Genomic DNA, 20,643 nt, shown 5'->3' on the forward strand with positions numbered 1-20,643 from the left:
ACAGGCTGAAATGCTTGTCGCTGGAGTACTGCCCTCACAGTTCTTGACTGCAGATCTAATCAGAACCTATTCCCATCAATTAAAAAATATGGCCTATCTTCACTTGGCCCTATCCAAAGAAACAGTTTTCTCTTTGTTCAATTTCAAATGGTGGATGAAGATCCAAGAGTCTATTCATTTCATACACAACTGAATATGAGAGTTTCTGCCCATGTTCTTTGTCTTTCACTTTAAAGTTTCATCAGGGGCAACGTGCTTATAAATTCTTTTTGAAAGAGTATGAACCTAGAAAAAGAATTTATAAGCACGCTGCCCCTGACAAAGCTTTAATGTGAAACAGGTCCCCATTGGGAAATATGGAGCATAAAGTTCTTAAGTGTGCTATGAAGTTGTGACAATTGAAAAACTAATAAAATTGTAATAATGATATAAGTAGGAAGGATGAGGTTTTTTGGCCAATGATTGAAGACTGTCTGCAGGGTGCTGTATGCTTATGGCGAACCACAAACTTCTGAGGCCTTTTTCCTCTCTTTCATTAAACTGATGCTATATTTATGGTGTATAATAGATCCACATTGGTTTAGACCAGGGGTAGGCAACTCTGGTCCTCGAGAGCCACAGGCAGGTCAGGTTTTCAGGATATCCATAATGAATATGCAGGAGATAGATTTGCAAGCACTGCCTCCATGGTATACAAAGCTATCTCCTGCATATTCATTGTGGATATCCTGAAAACCTGACCTGCCTGCAGCTCTCGAGGACCGGAGTTGCCTACCCCTGGTTTAGACTGGTAGTCTGGTTATTGTGGATTGTTTCCCTTAGTGTTGTTATTGTAATTCCCAGACATGTTGAGGGGCATTTTCAGTACGATATCTAAGTCTGACTTTGGACATTTTGCTCAAAACGTCCAGAATTAGAGCAGCAAATATAGCAATTTTCAAAACAGCAAAATGTCTATCTTTTAATTCAAAAATGGCCACATGCTAGATGCTTTTGTGCTCTGTGCATTTATCTTTTTGGTCCATTTTCAAAAAAAAAATGTTCAAGAGCAAAACACACAAAATCAAGCTATTGGGATGTAGAAGGAGCCAGCATTCTTAGTAGACTGGCCACACAGACATTCCAGGAGAGAAATGGGGCACCCTAGGGGGTACTGATGTGGACTTCATATAGAAGCTCCCAGGTACAAATTTCACCATTGCTCCCTTATCTTGTCTGTTGAGCTCTCCAAACCCACTGCAATAAGTGAGTACAGTAGGGTTTTAGTGAGTTTTGGAGGGCTGACACATTCCACCACATATGTAACAGTTAATAGTGGGATATGAGCCTGGGTCCCCTTCTTTTCCACAGTGCACTGCACCCATCACTAGGCTACTCCAGGGACCTGCTTGCTGCTCTAACAGGACTGGCTATAACATCTGAGCCTGTCATAAAGGCTGGTATGTACTATTTCTTTTATATCTTTGGGGGTGAGAGGGGGTCAGTGACCACTGGGGGAGCAAGGGGAGGTAATTCCTTTATTCCTCCAGTAGTCGTCTGGTCATTTAGGGAACTATTTCGTGGCTTAGTCATTATTAAAACAGGTCTAGCTCAAAAACATCTTAGTTTTAGTCCTGGACGTTTTTGTTAGGTCCATTATGGCTGAAAAACATCCAGGTCTTAGGAATGCCAAAATCCTGCCCTTAATATGCCCCTTTGAGATTTGGGCGTACTACAGATGAACAGCATAGAAAAACATCTGGAAAATGGTTTTCAAAAATATGGATTTGGACGTTTTGGAGAGAAAAATGTCCAAATGCTGCTTTATACCAAATTTTAGACGTTTTTCTCTTTTGAAAATGAGTCCTATTGGATCTGACCTCTTAATTAGTGTGATCTGCCTCGAACTGAATAAGCTTTTGGCAAACTATAAGACCTGATGTAACACAACATATAAGACTGGGAAAGGAATAAGAGAGAACCCACCTTACCCATCTCAGCTGATGATAGGGTAATACTATAAAGTTGACTATTCTGAGTGCTAATTACTAGAGTCTCCTCAGAGGGACTCAAGCACATGCAGACAATCTCTTGCTGATCCGACTGACTTGGGTCACTGCTGTGCTGGTCCTGAGGAATCTGTGCAGCAAGAAAACCAAAGTAACTTTTCAGACCAGAGAGCAAAATTGCTGATCCATTTCAGGTATACTTTGATGACAGAAGACCAACCAAACAAATAAATTACATGATCTGTTCACAAGTACCAGGTGGGGTGAGTACCAGAGCCTCCTAGAAAATCCTGGAAAGATTTTCAAGCATGACCAGAATTCCCTGCACACCAGTGACCCTACAATTTTCTATTTTATGTTCAAAATGGTAAAAAGAGAAAAATAAAAAAGGAGAGCAACTAGCAGTAAGAGATAGGTGGGCTGTGTGAATAACCAACCTTTTGCTATCACTGGTGAGTAATATAGCTTTCCCTGACACGAGGATCAATGGCCACACTGTAGGGGTATTTCCCTGTGATCTTACCTGTGATGGCTTTGGTTCATACAAGCCTAGTGCATCCTGTTACAAACAAGATGGATGCTACAACCTCTGACCTGAACCTTACTGTGTCAGCAAGATCCAGCTTCAGCATGTGGAAAAACACTGGCAGATTCACTGAAGCCAAGGACATTCTGTGTTCCAACCACCCCCTTCCAACACCCTGAGAAGCTGAGAAGGGAGTCAGACCCATAGCACCAGAAGTTACCACTTCCAAGGTCATAAAACAAAGAACACTTCTTGCCCATGTACTGAACTGGACGAGATCATGATTGGTCCGGGCTGTCACCTGACCGAGAGGTACTGAGACAGCGGGAACTGAAGAAAGTTAGTAAGTCGGAGAACCTCGGAGGAGGGGTAATTGGTAAGAGGACCTGCGAAATCCAGCAAGGCTCGGGTTGAGCCAGAGACTGTGTTTAGTACAACCTTGTGACCTGCATAACTGGTGCAAATACGTGTGGCAGATATATTGGCTCTGAGATACAACAGGGAGGGATGGAAACCTGCTTCCTGCAGAGAGAGACCTGAACGACATCTAAGACAAAGACATATGAGATAGCGTCTGAGGAGAATCTGCTCCAGTCAGCTCGTGGTCAGAGAATAAGCTGCTAATTTGTATTTTGCATAAGATGTGATAAGTTTTCGTAAGGATTATTAGGATATCAGTTGTACTGTTCTAATCATTACAGTACTTAGTCTCAGGATAATCAGATTATAGTGTAGACAATATATTTTGGTAGTGCTTTTATCAGTAAGAGATATTTCTATTGCATATAGCCAATGCAGAGTGTTTCTATTTTCTTATTACCTAATGAAATATATATATTTCATCTGTGGAACATCTGGCAAGGTGACAGATCCAAGGTTCTGTATAATATTCCCCTAGGCTGAGCTAGGAACCTTGGGATAAGTAATCTGTGGGTAACTGTTATCCTAAGTATTATTTAGTTACACCTACAAAATGGGGGCTCGTCCGGGATGTCATTCATTTGACTAACATTTAGACCCATATATTAGTTGCTGTTAGAGAGAAAGCAATCCTAAGCTGTATAGTTCTGAACTTCTGTGTTTACATTCTCTGGCTGTGTGTTCACCGGGAAGTGTCTGTTGAAGCATGCCAGACTCTGGTAGTCGTAAATCTGCTGCGTCTGCCAGATTTACGACCTAGCAGTGAGCCGGTTTTTTTTGTACTAGCTGTGTTAATTGCTAGCTGCTTTCCGTTCTTCAGTATGACATCACCTAGCAATATGTTCTCTCCTCTTGAAGTAGCAGTTTTTGATGCACTGGTCGCAGACGGGCAATCATAAACCCTCACAGAGGGCTCGATGAGTTCTATGTTGTCCTTATTTCAGAAAAACAGCCCAGAAAGTCAAAAAGCATATAATGCTGTATTGCACTCAGTGTTGAAGGTTAAATCTCATTTGACTGTGCCAGCATTAGTGGAGTTCTCCTGCACCCTGCTGGCCAGGAATGAAAGTGCAGCTTGCAATCGCTCTGACCTCCAAACTGAACTCCAGCAGTTGCGGGACGAGGTTAATGCTCTAAAAACAGAACAACTGGATTTACAATTGAGGTTAGAGAGCATCACTTCTCAGGCAATGGCTGGAGGAGGGGGGGGGGGTTCTGAAAATCCTCAGGGAAATGTTCCATGTTCCGATTGTGTGGGCCTTAAAGCTACATGCGCTGCTCTAGATAAAGAAAGAATACAGTGGGAACAGACTGCCCAATCCTTGCAGAATGAAATGAGGCAAAAAAAATGATTCCCTTGCTTCCAAATCATATCAATTAGAGGAGATGATGCAAACTTTAAGTTTGCGAAAGAAAGAAGCTGATCACTCTCACTCCCGGCAACAGGAAGAGAGAGAAAAGTATCAGGATATGATTACTGCTTTGCGTAGGGAGCTGCAGCAGGAAAAGGGGAGTCTGAGCTCTGCCCGGCAGGCTTTGCACAAGGCCGAGGGGGAACTGGTGGAGTCATGGGAGAAAAACAACACGCTTTCACTGCAGTTATCCCAGGCTCTACAGGATAAAGAGATGTGTATAAAGGCATTAAATCAGCATAAAGGAGACCTAGATCTGGTCAGGAAGGAGGTATACGACTCAGGGGATAATGATACTGCTATACCAATGGAGTTGCAGAATAGGGATGATTCTAGATCACCCAGCCCTTTGCTGGTACAGCATAGATTGCCTGACTGGTTCCCAAGACATGAACTAGAGCTGGAGCCTAACCCTTTTCAGTTGACAGCTCCTCCGTGGTACAGTACTCTAGCTCCGGAGACCTTCGATAGCATGCCGGAGCACAGACTCCGCCCAGTCAGGTCACGGAACAATGTACCCCCGATGAGGACACTGATGCTATTAGTCAGAGGCTCCGCCTAGTCAGGTCACAGAATACTGTGTCACCTGATGAGGGTACTGGTACAATTGGGCCTAGGCTCCGCCCAGGAAGGTCACATCTCTCGGCACTACTTGATGACATTAGCAGTACAACAGCACGACTGTTTCAGTCCCCTACTGGTAAGCAACGGAATTCTACACAGACACCCAAAGTTACTCCTTTATCTAGGGACCAATACTCACAAGTAATGAAAACACTTCGTGCTATGATTCCACCTTTTAAAGAATCTTCTGAGGTGGTAATACATGCTCACCTGGATAGCATGCATGACCTTTTTAACTCCTTACAGGTGCTTGCCGAATCAGATCAAAGAGCTTTACTGAAGTGGACGTTTGCGACTGAGTGTCAAACGTATTTAAAGGCTATCTTAGCTGAGAATAATGATCTATCCACAGTGGAACAAGCTTTGAAGAAGCGGTATGGACTATTTGCGGATCCCACCAAGGCCAAGAGGGCGGCATATAATATGCGCTGTGGTCCGAATGAGAGTCCACATGAATGGTCCTATCGCCTGAGGCAAGCATTTTATGAAGGGGGGGCGGACCCAGAGGGCAAAGAGCTTGAATTTGGGGATTTTAGAAATCTTTTTGTGAAAGGTCTGCCCAACCAAATGAAAATGTCCTTAGCAGGAAAGCAAAAAGAACCTTTTTCCCTTCTGCTAAAGCGGGCAAAGGAGCTTTTTGATATATGTCACGCGCAGCCCAATGCGACTGCCTCCAATGTAGGTTCTAAGAATCGTTCCAAAGCGGCTCCACCTAGCGTCTGTGCTGTTACATCCACGCTTTCTCTGGAAAACAAGATTGTCACGTCTGTGGCCGTGACCACCCTCAGACTTACCCTGTTTCTGGGAGTCAGTGGCTGTGCTGGCTTCTGCTTGTCTCTGTGTCTGTCTCTGTCTTAGTTTCTCTCTGGCTCTGTGTGCTGATTGCCCTACTGAACCTCACCTGTGTGGGCTATGCCTCTTCCAAAATGGCTTCCGCCTCCTCCTCTATGCCAGTATCCAAGATGGCTCCCGCTGTTCTTTCCTGTGGGCTGACTTCTCTGTGTGTCAAGCCTCTGTTTGGATGCAAGGTGATTGCTGCAGCTGTGCCTCTGGTGTTGAGGGGCTTTATTAATCACTTAAGAGACTACAGCCTTTGCCTTTGCATTTCGTCTAAGGGCCCTGGTATGTGGAGTGCTCTGTTCACTGCTACATTGTTTGCTCTGTGTATGTTTCCAGTGTATGACTTGTTAGCTTGGGCACAGCTTTGTTTGTTAGCTGGTGTATAGCTTTACTAAGTCTCCTGAGTTTGCTCTGTGTATGTTTCCAGTGTATGACTTGTTAGCTTGGGCACAGCTCTGTGTGTTAGCTTGTGTATAGCTTACTAGTTCTCCTGAGTTTGCTCTGTGTATGTTTCCAGTGTATGACTTGTTAGCTTGGGCACAGCTTTGTTTGTTAGCTTGTGTATAGCTTACTAGTTCTCCTGAGTTTGCTCTGTGTATGTTTCCAGTGTATGACTTGTTAGCTTGGGCACAGCTTTGCATTGTCAGCCTGTGTACAGCTTTCCTGTGTTTGCTTAGTGTATGTTTCTTGTGTATGACTGGTTTGCTTGGGCATAGCTTTCCTACTAGCTTATGTACAGTTGACTAGTCCTCTTGTGTTTAGCCTGCTGGTTTTCCGTGTGTGTTTCTTTTGCCTCTGAAGCTTCAGCCCTTGTTCAGTCTGTTGCCAGTACTCCTTGATACTGAAGCTCCAGCCTTAGTCTTGTTCCTTGACCTGACCATTGCTTTGAACCTGCCTGCTGCCGGAACCCGGACATGCTCTGCCTGTCTGCCTTGCTTTCACCTAGGTGCCTGGGGGCACTTCTGGATCCTGATTCCTGCTGTTCCTGATTGCAAGTTCCAGTTCCGGTCTTTCCTGTAAGTCCTGCCGGCTGCCTGAACCTGGGGATTTAACCCTCGGGGAAAGGCGGCTAAGCGTAGGTGAAGCCTAGATCCAGTGTGTTCCAGTCCAGCGGGTTCCGGTCCCGTGGGTTCCGCTCCTGTATGTTGCAGTCCAGTGGGGCCACTCCAGTGTGTTCCAGTCCAGCGGGCTCCACTCCAGTGCGCACCCGTCCGGTGCGTTCCAGTTCCGTGTATTCCTGTGTAGAACTCCAGTCCGGGGTTCTGGTCCAGTCTTGTCTCATCTCTACCTTGAAGGTGATCTTGCCTGCCACTGCCGCTCCACGGTAGTGGGTCCAAGGACTCACGAACCCAGTGCTCCCGGGGAAGAAGCCTGACAGTATGCCAAGGTCCTCGAGCACGCGACAAAGATGTCGAGTCCTTCTATACCCGCCCGGGGTGGCAATATCCAACCTCGCCAGCAAAGGGGCACCGTGCCTCCTACTGCGCCGGAGGGCCAACAACAAGATCCGAAATGGAAGCGTTCTAACAGGAGAAAGTGGGCGGCGGAGAAGATCCGGACCCAGGAAGCCCAGATTGAACAATTGTTGGCGCAATTCAAACGAACAAATTCTGAAATCGCACCCCAGCCATCCACTTCACAGAAGAGAGGAGGCAACTTACCGAAGCACATGGAGAAGTCTCCCGGGCCGATTACCGTGACTGGGCCGAGTGTCAAGTCCGTTGAAATCTTGGGGGATCCAGCTTCTTCCGAGGAAGACCTGGCATGACTAGACTCGGACCCTCCTTCACCACCACCCCTGTCCACAGTTCATGTGAATGCTTTGTTATCCATCAGTAAGGAGTCCTCCGTGACCAAGGCTGATGCCCAGCCCTCTAACCCGAAAGGGCCTCTCTTACAGGACTTGAATGAGGAAAACAGGTATTTTCTTGGTAAACTTATTCCTAAAGGGTACAGATATACCTTAGATCTGTTGATTCAACAGAAATTTTCCTGTCAGGGTCTACTGGATACCGCCTCAGAGGTGACATTGATCACCCAGGGCATGTTTCAGAAACTTGAGGCTTTTCTAGGGGGAGGTAGGGATGTGCTGCGCGTCACTCCATGTGACTTGTCACTGGTGGCCTATGGCAATCAGAGCATCGGTACTGTGGGATGGGTTTGGCTTTCCTTGCAGCTCGGCGAGATGATTGTCAAACACCCTGCCATAATTACTACCAGTGCTGGTGAAGAATTCTTAATTGGAAATGATCTTCTGAAGGGATTGAGGACTGATTTGGATTATCGCCATGAAGTCATCTGGGCCCAAGTCTCAGGTCCCCTTCCCTATGGGAAAGTAAGACATATGAGCAGAGTCAGTGGTTCCAGCTCTGTGGGGCTTAGGGACTCCCCAATTCGAATTCACTTCCAGAATACAGAAGACCCACTCACCTGCGAGATCCAGTTGAGTGGTGCACCAGGGGGGGGAAGAACAGCGTGGTGAAGTAATCCAAATCCAGACTGATCGGACAGCTGACATCGTCCTACATGATGGCAATTTGGAGATTGTGTTGAATAACTCGCCTACGGCGAATGACTCTCCAGATGATGCTACTGACATACCTCAAGAGATCACTGAATCCACTTCCAGTCCTGACCCACCGCATCCTCGCAGGTTGACGGACATTCAACAGAAGGATGATGCTTATACCATTCCTGTCCAGATAGCTGACATCCAAACACTTCAGTCCACGTTGCTGTTGCCTAGCGATGTTTCCTTCATCAGTGACACTCTGTTTTACTGTCTTCGCAAGTCTGTGCAACTACACTTCAGTAAGTGTTCTCCCACTTCTGTGCAGGTACCTGGGCAAGGTGCCAAGATGCTTGTGGTGCCTTTGACTGTGGGACGAAAGTCTTTCACCCACCACTTCTCTGTTGTCAAAGGCCTACAACAGCCCTTGTCTGGGCTCTGATTGCCTTGTGTGACTGGGAGTTTATGTGGATCTGGTGAACTTGGTCTTGTTGAGTAGACTTGATGGTAGCCCCGTGGAATCTGAAGCCATGCCTGTTAGCTTGAAGTCTGGACAGACCATACCCCAGGTCTGTGAAGTCGTCTGTGATAAAGATGTGACCATTTCGGCAAGAGTGAGGGATTTTTCCATCCCTTGCACAGGGACAGTGTCTGTTGGACAAAGTGGTGTTCTTCAACCCTCATTCTCATTTTCATGACCTAGGGTTGTCCACCGGTGTTCTGCAATGTTTGGAGCTAACTGGTGCTTCTTTTCACCTGTTGGTCACCAATCCGCAGTCAGATGAAGTTGAAGTGTCTGCAGGAGACCCTTTTGGATTTCTGGTGGGAGAATCGTTTCCTGATGTCGAGGTAAGTCTGCCCATTGTTGGCAGGCTGCCTTCCTTTTGGAACACCTGCCGGGGGGGGGGGGGGCACCTGAATGTCTGTTTACCTCTCCCAGGGGCCTCATCTCTCTAGAGTTTGTTTGGCCGTATGATGCAACGGGTTCACAAGTGCAGTTGGAAGACGACTTCCTGATTTTGTCCAGAAGGATGCCTCTACCCCAGAGGTCTAGAATGGTGAATGCGGTTGAAACTTCATCTCTGCAGGAGGACATTGAAGAACAGGTGGAAATTCCATCCAACAAGTCTTTCTCAGAGTTTGATGCTATGGTGAAAGATCAAGTGGAACAGGCTGATGCTTGTACTACTGACACAGAGAAGATGCAGTTGACTGAGTTGCTATACAAATACAAGGAACTTTTTGCTGTAGACTGGTATGACTGTGGCCTTACAGACCAGCACATCACCAGAGTGCCTACGGAACCAAATAGTAAGCCTGTCTTTGTGCGCCAGTATAAGATTCCATTGGCTTCCTATGAATCCGTGCAAGAGATTCTCAATACCTTGGAGGCCAGGGGCATCATTAGGTACAACAGCACATACAACTCCCCTCTGTGGCCCATCTTGAAAAAGAACAACAGCTGGAGAATTGCACTGGACTACCGTCAGCTGAATAAGCGGGTACAGTTGTCCAGGTGGCTGATGGCTCCGCTGGATCAGAGTCTTGCTACCATTAAAGGGGTTAACTACTTCACCAGCTTAGACTTGGCATCAGGGTTTTGGACCGTACCTGTACATCCACATGATCAGTATAAACTGGTCTTCACCTTTGGGAAGAAACAGTATATATGGAACAGAACTCCCTTTGGGCAACCTTCGAAAGCTAATCAAGAAATGTATTAAGTTATGTCCAATAAAAAAGGCATCATCTTATTTTATTTTCCATGTTTTATTTTGTTAGATTTCTATTGATTACCTTTAAGAGTGGACTAACACGGTTACCACACCTCTCTACTCAATTCCCCTGCTGAATTTAACATCTTTCTACACAAAGCACTTCCAGATGCTGAAGCTCGAGGAACTGTAGTCTATGTGGATGATATTCTGATCAAAAGCCCTACCATTCAAGAACATTTGTCAGAGATTGAGCACGTTTTCAGACAGTTGACAAATGCTGGAGCTAAACTGACCCTGGCCAAAGAACAATGGTGCAAGAAATCTCTGAATTACCTAGGGTACGAAATTTCTGCTGAGGGTCTGCGACCTCAGAAGAAGTGGGTGCAGGCTTTGCAACAGCTGAAACAACGCACCAATCTCACAGAACTTCGTTCCTTTTTGGGAATCTGCAATTACTCCAGACAGTTCATAGATGAGTACGCGGAGATCACCCGACCCTTGGTCAAGTTATTGAAGAAAGATGCACCCTGGACTTGGGGTCCAGAGCAGGAATCTGCTATGCAGAAGCTGAAGGATCAGCTTAGCTGCTTTCCATGCCTTGCATACCCTGAGGGGGGGGCGAGAGTTCTATATTGACCTGGGATACTCCAATCACTCCATGAGTGCTGTCTTATATCAGAAATATGATTCTGATAAGCGGGTCGTGGCCTATGCCAGCAAAGGCCTATCCGATGTGGAAAAGAAGTATGCAGACTGTGAGAAATCTTTGTTGACCACGGTATGGGCTCTGCAACATTTCCGGAGTTACTGTACATCCAAGGGGAGAAGCTAATTGTGGAAACTTGTCATCAAATCGTTAGTTTCCTGGGTAGCGACCGAATCAAATCTGTTCGGGTATCCAACAGTAGGATAGTATCCTGGACGTTGGCTCTTCAAGGATGGCCTCTAGAGGTAAGGTATGTTCAGAAACATCGTAATGTAGTAGCCCAATGTATGGCTGACCTGCATGACTGTGCAGGACATGATTCCCTTGCAGGTATTCCTGAAACAGATGTTCCACCTCAAGAGATAGAACCTCATCGACACCACCTGTATGATGAGAAGATTTGTGCTACCATGCCCAAAGTCTATGTGGATGGTTGTGCCTACCGCCGTGATGCAGATCATGAGTTGGTTGCCGGTGTGGAAGTGGTATGGAACCCAACCATTCCTGAAGAGTCGTTGAAGCACAGCTTGGGTTCACAAACGAACCAGTATGCTGAGATAGTTGCAGTTTTGGTGGCGGTACAGTCTGCAGTTCAGAAAGGAATTAGGGAATTAGTCATATGCACTGACTCAGATTATGTGAGACAGAACTTTGTCTCTCATCTACCCAATTGGAAGCAGAACAACATGCTAAACTCTAAAGGGAAGCCAGTACATCATGGAAATTTGATTCTGGCCTTAGATCAACTTGTACGGGACCATGACATGACCATCTATTGGAAGAAGGTCAAGGGTCATGCAAAGGTTGATAGTCCCGATAAGATAGGGAATGATCTGGCAGATCTACTTGCGAAGGAAGGTGCGCTTACAGGAGAACTATGGCAGTTCTCAGAGTTTGAGACGTTGGCAGTTCATGCTGTCACTCGACGGCAAACAAAACAGTCTAATGAGACTCCAGTGTTCCAGTGGAGCAGCGAAGTCCCATCCTTTGATCTTGTCATGGCTCAGAAAGCAGATCCAGTAGTTGGAAGATTTTATGAGTACATCCAGAATCCGCAAGAACATCCATTGACTGAAGAGGAGTGTCGTGCCGAAGAACTGAGGATACTCTACACATCCAGAGAGAAGTTCAAGATCCGCCAGGACCTGCTTATTTGGACGAGTAAGCATGGCATTGAGCAATGGGTTGTGCCTCAGACATATCATGGCATCATGTTGCAACATGCTCATGATGAACCATGCGCAGGACAATGAGAGGAAGGCATCACCTATGAGACCTTGAAACAGGCTTATTGACCCCACATGCGTCAGGATGTGCAGCTGTATACTCGAGGTTGTCTGACCTGTTGTCATTTCCAGCCATCCTCGCTGTCACATTGAGCACCACTCAGGAAGAAGGGTATTGCCATGCCCTGGTCAGATATCCAGATCGATTGGGTTGGACCTGTGGTTTGATCCACCCGAGGCAACAAGTACATACTTACTGTCACCTGCATGTTCACCAAGTGGGTGGAGTGCCTACCTGCACCCAACTGCACCGTAGAAACCACGGCCACCTTACTACTGAATCATGTGTTCAGCCGGTGGGGTTTGCCAATGCGAGTGGATTCAGACCAAGGATCTCAGTTTACCGCAGAAGTGATCCAACACATGTGGAAGATGCTAGGCGTGAAACTGCACATTGCCTTCCGCCCTCAGTCCTCAGGACAAGTGGAAAGAGCTAATCGTACCATCATCACCATTCTGAAGAAGTACGTGTCATCTTCAGGTAAGGATTGGGACATGAAGTTACCATTGGCTCTCATGGCCATTCGTGCCACACCCCATCGTTCTACAGGAGTGTCACCCTTTGAGATGATGACAGGTAGGGAAATGGTATTACCAATTCATTTGCTTTACAGGACTAATGATGTGAACTTGTCCAGTGCTACTTCCTCTCATGAGTATGTCACACATTTGCGTCAACATTTGCAAAGTGCCTCAAAAGAACTTGGAAAGTAGTGCTAGAGGTAGGAAAGCCTACTATGATCAAGGGACTACCTCCAATGAATACCAAATTGGCGACAAGGTATTCTATTTCAATTTTGTCAGAAACAAGGTAAAAGAAAATAAGTTTCTGCCCAGTTGGCATGGTCCTTTCCCTATAGTGGAAAAAGCTTCACCTGTGGCTTACCACATTTGCCTCAGAAAATATTCTCAAGGTGAAGATAACCTTAAGTGGGTCCACATCAATCAGCTGAGACCATGTCATCCCAGTCATTCTGTTCCGGATATGTGTATTGATGACTTGAACTGCACTAACCAGACCACAGCATAGTTTGTTTACTTTGTTTTGTAGATGCAGACCGTGATCCTGATCACCCTGCTGATGGGATCCTTGTCCAAGATGATCGAACCTGGCCCCAAGTCGGGAGTTGTCCTTCAAGATACCCCTGGCTTCCATGTCTGTTGCTAATGCCATTTCTGTACGTCAATTGCAAGATACTATAAAAGCCCTTGAAGCAGATTTGAAGAATGTTGAAACAAAATTACAATCCCAACAGAACCAGCTTATTGCCCAGGGTAAAACTATTGCAGATACTGTGACTCTTGTTAATTTGCATACCCGCAAAATTGAAATAAACACTGAAGATTTGTCCATAGTTAAAGGTGTTTTGAATGATGAACGTCTTTCTATCCACCCTATTAAGGACCTAATGCAAGATTTATTTAGGGAATTAGATACCAGTTTTAGTAATCTTATGCTAGGACACATACCTACTTATTTGGTCCCCTCTGAGGTTATTAGGGATGCCTTTGCTAAAATTACCCGTTTACCCCTTGAACCCTTTCAGATTCAGACTGCCTTTCATTTAGGGACGGCCCTTCCATTAATGCTTGATATGGAACGTATAGAAATTGCCTTTCTCCTACATTTACCTTTTATTGTGCCTGAGAATGTATACCAGCTTAAACAAGTTTTGAATGTTGGAACTTGGCATGATAACTTGTACCTACGTGTTGAGACTCCAGAGTATGTTGCTTACCAACAGGATGATCCTCAAAGTTATTTGGTCCCAAATTTGGATCTCTGTAGAAAAACTAAAGATATTCATTGGCTGTGCCCAGGTAAACCCTCCTTGAAAGATACCACAGAAGCAGGGGCATAGCTACGGGTGGGCCTGGATGGGCCCAGGCCCGCCCAGTTTTTGATCAGGCCCACCCAGATGTCACCGTGTCTCCTCACCCTCTCCCACTCCGCCGTAGCGCTTGTCTTCTACGCTATCGGCGCTGCCTCCTCCACATCACAGTCTCCGAGTCCATCTCCCACTCCCATGGCAGCTTGCGATTTGCTACCGGCACTGCCTGACAGCTGACAGACGCGGCGCAATGTCCTGCTCCGTGGGCGGGGCCTTCCCTCTGCCGCGCTGATTCAACTTCCTGTTTACGCAGGGCAGAAGAACGCACACGGCAGAGGGAAGGTCCTGGTCTGGAGCAGGTCGTCAGCTCCGCGTCTGTGATGTCAGGCAGCGCCAGTAGCAAATTGTAAGCGCTGCCACGGGGGGGGGGGGGGGGGAGACGGCGACTATGAGGTGGAGGAGGCAGCGCCGATAGCGTCGAATACAAGCGCTGCAGCGGGGGTGGGAAAGGGTGAGGAAGACAGTGGTCTGCTTGCCCTGCAAGGGGAGGGGGCTGAAGGGAAGGGATAGGTTCTGGACGTGTGTGGGAGCAAGGAGAGGTTCTGGACGTGTGTGGGGGGGGTGAGGAAGACAAAGGGGAGTGGGCTGAAGGGAAGGGACAGGTTCTGGACGTGTGTGGGGGCAAGGAGAGGTTCTGGACGTGTGTGGGGGGTGAGGAAGACAAAGGGGAGTGGGCTGAAGGGAAGGGACAGGTTCTGGACGTGTGTGGGGGGGCAAGGAGAGGTTCTGGACGTGTGTGGGGAAGACAAAGGGGAGTGGGCTGAAGGGAAGGGGCAGGTTCTGGACGTGTGTGGGGGAAGGGAGAGGTTCTGGATGTGTGGGGGGGAGGTGAGGAAGACAAAGTGGAGTGGGCTGAAGGGAGAGGTTCTGGACGTGTGTGGGGGAAGGGAGAGGTTCTGGACGTGTGGGGGGGAGGTGAGGAAGACAAAGGGGAGCGGGCTGAAGGGAAGGGACAGGTTCTGGATGTGTGTGTGGGCATCAGGGAAGAAGTGGGGGAAATCCTGGCCACACTGGATCACAGGAGAGGGGGGCAAGACAAAAGAGAGAAGTGACCGGAAGATGCTGGGAGGGGGTGAAGGTGGGGAGAAGAGAGGGAGCAGATGCTGGGCTAGAAGGGTGGAGGGAGAGAGACACTGGGAAAGGTGGAACCATGTGGGATAGGCCAAGGGGGTGGCAAGGAAATAAACGCGAGGAAGATGGTGATTACAGGGGAAAGAAATATGGTAATGGGGAATAGATTGAAGATGGAAGGGAATGGATGGCTGGGGAAGTAGAGAGATGGGGAATAGGAGAACTAGTGTGTGGAAAGGAAATGGAAATCTGACAGATATCTGAAAAGTAAAACAAAGGAAAAGGGGTTAGGATAAAATTTGGGTGGACAGAGAAAAGAAAAAAAGAGGAAAGAGCTAAAATGGAAAGGTCAATATGTCAGAGGCAAGTGAAGTGGAACAAGAGAGGAGAAAAAGACAAATGGACAGCAGCTGCTTGAAGAAGAAATAGCAGAAAGATTGGAAAGTTCAAAAGAGAACCTGGATCAACATGATGGAAAAAGAAAATAACCAGACAACAAAGGTAGAAAAGGCATTTTATTTTATTTTGAATCTTAACTGAAATATGATAGCTTGAGAAATGTGCATAGCGGATGTCACTTTCCTCATGAACTAAAGTGTTTCTGTTTTTATTTTGAGTTGGGAGGTGCTGGGGGAGAGGTGGAGAATAGGGGGAGGAAGGGGCGGGGCAGAGAGAAAATTTTGTGCCCACCCACTTTGGGCTGAGGCCCACCCAAAATTGGCTGTCTAGCTACGCCACTGCACAGAAGCCCTGTGCGGGTTGTCCACTGAGAATGTTCAAGAGAAATGTAAAGTCACTGTGTCCAAATATGATGATTTTTCTGATACCACTGTAGCTGTGGTTGATACTGTGTGGATGGTTAGCACACCCAATACTGAGCTTACAGTTACATTCCACAAACATGATGTTATAAATCGTTTTTCTCTCCCTTGCAATGTTTGTTTGATTGCTGTACCTAAGTACTCTATTGCTAATGTGGGAGGAGTTTCTTTGTTTTACCTCGATACAGATTCTGTTGTATCTGAACTGGAGATCCTAGATGTATTTCGTGGCCACCCCATTGACTTTGCTTTGGACATTATGCCATTTTTACAGTCTAAAGGCTCTCATACCGTCGAACTTGCCGTCAACCATGATTCACTTCAGATTGCTGACTACAAGCATCGCTCATCTGATGTTCCCATTGTCAACTCTACCACTCATGTTGTCATTCCACTTCTCTCCATATCGTGGCTCATCATGGTCATCACTGTAGTCCTCTTGGCACGAGAAGTTTTCGCTCAACGACGCCTCATTCGCCAATAAACATCCCCTGTGGCCTTGGGGTTGAGACTTTTTGTAAGCCTTTGGAGTTTTTCTCCATCACATCAGTTTGATTTCAATTTTCATATTCTGTACTAATTTTGCTGATGCTTTTGCCATGCATTTTATAGTATCATGATGATTGAATGTTGATTATATTTTCATGTGTTAGGACATAACTGCGAACACCCTATGATTTGTTCTAGTATTAGTAATTTGCAGTTAGCAATTTTGCATTTAAGTTGAACAATGTACTGTGATTTCAGGAAGTGCATACTTCTAGCTGTCATTAATAGAGTGCTAGTTTGAGTTACTGACATTTACAGTTCTTGTTTTTTTGGTCCTGACCATGAGTCTTGATGTCAACCCGTCTAGTTGTATTGCTAGTTAGGCTGGAGCGGGCATTTACTCCTTTGTAGTAAATTCCATCTCCAAGAGGGGGGGGGGGGGGGGATCTGTAGGGGTATTTCCCTGTGATCTTACCTGTGATGGCTTTGGTTCATACAAGCTTAGTGCATCCTGTTACAAACAAGATGGATGCTAAAACCTCTTACCTGAACCTTACTGTGTCAGCAAGATCCAGCTTCAGCTTGTGGAAAAATACTGGCAGATTCACTGAAGCCAAGGACATTCTGTGTTCCAACCACCCCCTTCCAACACCCTGAGAAACTGAGAAGGGAGTCAGACCCATAGCACCAGAAGTTACCATTTCCAAGGTCATAAAACAAAGAACTCTTCTTGCCCATGTACTGAACTGGAAGAGATCATGATTGGTCCGGGCTCTGGAATTCATTGCCAGAGAATGTAGTTAAAAGCATTTAGCTTAGCGGGTTTAAAAAAGGTTTGGATAACTTCCTAAAAGAAAAGTCCATTATTATTAAAATTGACTTGGGGAAAATCCACTGCTTATTTCTAGGATATGCAGAATAAAATGTATTGTACTGTTTAGGGAACTTGCCAAGTACTTGCAACCTGGATTGGCCACTGTTAGAAACAGGATGCTGGGCTTGATGGACCTTCAGTCTGTCCCAGTACAGCAATACTTATGTTCTTATGCTTATCCACGCCTATCCTAGCTGAGATAATATTTAACCATCTCTCTGACCTCAACTGAAAATTCTTTGATCAGACTGTATAATTTCTGGTCATACCTAGAGAACTTTTTTTTTATACAGCACTTGGCTGACTCACTGTGAGGTAATCACTGCACAGCAGGAGGCGGGTTGGACTCTGACCACTGACACTGACCACTTTGTTTGTAGCATTCCATGTGCTGGACCTGAACCAAAATACTGCTAAGTGATTTCTGATTATTTTATTCTAACTTCTCAACTTTTTGGCTATAGGTTTAGCTACCTGATATTCTCTTTAATTTAATACTTATTGCTTAATTAATTTGTCCTGTGAATCTGTATTGTGGTGCACTTCTCTGTGTTCTAACCCTGCCCCCCCTCCCCAAAAAGACAAAAACAAAAAAAAAATAATACCCTCTTTCCTTTCCTGCCTAGCTCTGATAGAGGATAGGCTTTTCTAACTTCTTCTGGTCCTGTAGCATTCTAACTTTGTGGAAAGGTTCTGACAGTCCTAGGCAAAACCACAAACTTAGTCTCCCAACTGGTTATATGCAAATTAACACTGATGAAACTGCTATAATTTTTGGGAATATTTAGATTTATTTACTAAAGGAAAGTTATATTCTAGTGGAATTTGAAAGTTAAATCAACTGAAAATTCTTTGTTCAGATTGTATCATTTCTGGTCATACCTAGAGAACCTTTTTTTTTGATACAGCACTTGGCTGACTCACTGGGACTTATAGTCCCACCCACCCTCCCCACATCCCATCCACCCCAGGGTTTTCCAGTCATATATAGACAAGCCAAAACTCATTAACTTTACTCCTCAGTCACACACAGGCAATCTTGCAGACTGTTAACCCCATCATAGTACACCTGTTCATACCCATTTCAACCAATCAGGATGACTTTTATTCTCTGTAATAATTGTGGTGCTTTAGTTTCAGGGCCATCCATCTGGAGACTTAAAGGCTTGTCCTATCTGTCTTCAGCTCACTAGTTTAAAACAGGAGCTCAGTAAAGTAAAGCAGGAATTGGATGCACTTAAAGCAGCTTCTAGGACTGCACAGAATCATACCAACTTCTCACCACTGTCTCAAAGGATAAAACCACCTAAGAATAGATGGTTCACGGTAGGCTCAGGCAGACTTCCACAGACACAGAAGCATCCGCCCTCACAAGCGTTGCCCCTACAGAATTCTTTTGCTCCATTACAGCACTGTGATGTTCCTGAAAATAGAACTGAGGCGGAAGAAAAAGCAATGAAGGTGGAACAAAAAGATATGAAGGTACCCAAAGAGAAAAGACACTCCCAAATCACTAATGTTGAAACTCATACCAGGAAACTGTTGCTATTAGGGGATTCCATTATCAGAGGCATTAACTGAAACACAGTTCAAGGGGGCATGCAAAGTGAAATGCCTTCCAGGCTCTTCAGCCACCAGGAATACCAAGCAAATCCTATATAATAAAAAGCAACTCCAACGTTCTGAAGCTGAGAAAGTGAAGCCTTGAAGCATTCGTGCTCCTGCTGTATCCATCTCCTGAATTGGCGTCACGTACCTCCGTGTTCGTAAAGACCAATCACTGGAAGGGAACGCTGCAGAGTTGCCAGGCAATGGAACGCAACATCACATGCATGAGGGTGTCATAGTCCCTCCCTTCCTCCCTCCCTCCCTTCCAGTTCCAGGCCCCCTACCTCCAAATTTTAAAAGTTAACTTCACTTATGAAGTCGGGTTTACGGTGGCCGACAACAGCAGCGGTAACAGGCGTGCAGGCTCGACCCTTCTCTCTCTCTCAGCTGTGGTCCCGCCCTTGTGGAAACAGGAAATGAGGGCGTGACCAGAGCTGAGAGAGAAGGGCCGAGCCTGCACGCCTGTTACTGCTGCTGCCGGCTGCCGTAAACCTGACTTCGTAAGTGAAGATGACTTTTAAAATTTGGAGGTAGGGGGCCTGGAACTGGAAGGGAGGAAGGGAGGGACGACGACACCCTCATGCGTGTGACGTCGCGTTCCGAGGGGGGGATCCTGGAACTGGGAGGGGGAGAGGGAGGAAGGAAGGGAGGGAGGGAGGGGGGACCTGAAACTCGGAGGGAAGGAGGGAGGGGGGAACATGAAACTCGGTCCCCTGGAACTCAGAGGGGGGCAGGGAACGACCCTGGAACTCGGAGGGAGGGAGGGAGGGGACAAACCCTGGAACTCGAAGGGACGACCCTGGAACTCAGAGGGGGGGGACGACCCTGGACCTCGGAGAGAGGGAGGGACGACCCTGGAACTCGGTGAGAGAGGGAGGGAAGGGACGACCCTGGAACTTGGAGAGAGGGAGGGGGAGGACAACCCTGGAACTCGGAGGAAGGGGTGATGACCATGGAACTCAGAGGAAGGGGGGATGACCATGGAACTCGGAGAGATGACGACCCTGGAACTCGGAGGGAGGGAAGGGGGACGACCCTGGAACTCGGAGGGAGGGATGGGGGGACGACCCTGGAACTTAGAGGGAGGTAGGGGCCGACCCTACAGCTCGGAGGGAGGGAGGGGGAGGATGACCCTGGAACTTGGAGGGAGGGAGGGGGAGGATGGCCCTGGAACTCGGAGGGAGGGAGGGAGGGAGGGGATGACCCTGGAACTCGGAGGGAGGGAGGGGGGACACTTGAACTGGGAGGGAGGGAGGGGGGGCCCATGGCACACACTCTCATTCTCACACACACACACACTCTCTCTCTCACAGACACACTCGCACCCAGTCTCAGTCTGTCACACACACACACTCATACATTCACTCTCTCTCTCTCACACACACAGTCACTCTCACACACACTCTCTCAAACAGGGCCGGTCCAACCCAGTAAGCGAGGTAAGCATTGCAGGAGGGCGCCGACCTCTGGAGGGCGCCAACACGCCATGTTGACCCTCGCCGCTTACCTAAGCTCCCAGACCCCTACAGCAGCCCTGCCTTCGGTTTCCTGCTCTGGTACCCGCGCCGCCCTAGGGCATTTAAATCTTGTATTTAAATTTACCTCCGACGTCGCAGCAGCTGCACAGCATCAGTGAAAGCACTGCTGCCCGATGTCTCTAGCTTTCCCTTCGCTCGTTCGTTCCCTTCTCAGTCTCCCGCCCTCGCAAGGAAATGAAGTCAGAAGAAGGTGGGACACTGAGGGAACGAACGAGCAAAGGGAAGGCTGGGAGACGTTGGCAGCAGCGCTTTCACTGATGCTGCGCAGCTGCTGCGACGTTGGAGGTGAATTTAAACACAAGATTTAAATCTGAGAAGAGG

The 20,643-nt window shown here is 46.9% G+C and overlaps 1 protein-coding gene and 1 long non-coding RNA gene across 2 annotated transcripts in view; one reads left to right on the plus strand and one right to left on the minus strand.

Annotated features, from left to right (window-relative positions):
* The window catches only part of CFAP57 (cilia and flagella associated protein 57), a 457,479-nt gene that overhangs the window by 338,396 nt on the left and 98,440 nt on the right, over positions 1–20,643 (minus strand). Inside the window, exon 6 of the mRNA XM_030205491.1 lies at positions 1,966–2,118. Within this exon, the coding sequence (XP_030061351.1) occupies positions 1,966–2,118 (153 nt within the window). The remainder of the gene's footprint in view (positions 1–1,965; positions 2,119–20,643) is intronic.
* On the plus strand, positions 1,401–13,384 carry LOC115471702. Its single transcript, XR_003942400.1, has 2 exons — positions 1,401–1,439; positions 13,081–13,384. It is a non-coding gene; the product is annotated as an uncharacterized LOC115471702 (long non-coding RNA).

This window comes from Microcaecilia unicolor, chromosome 6, assembly GCF_901765095.1.
Source record: "Microcaecilia unicolor chromosome 6, aMicUni1.1, whole genome shotgun sequence".
Lineage (NCBI taxonomy): Eukaryota > Metazoa > Chordata > Amphibia > Gymnophiona > Siphonopidae > Microcaecilia > Microcaecilia unicolor.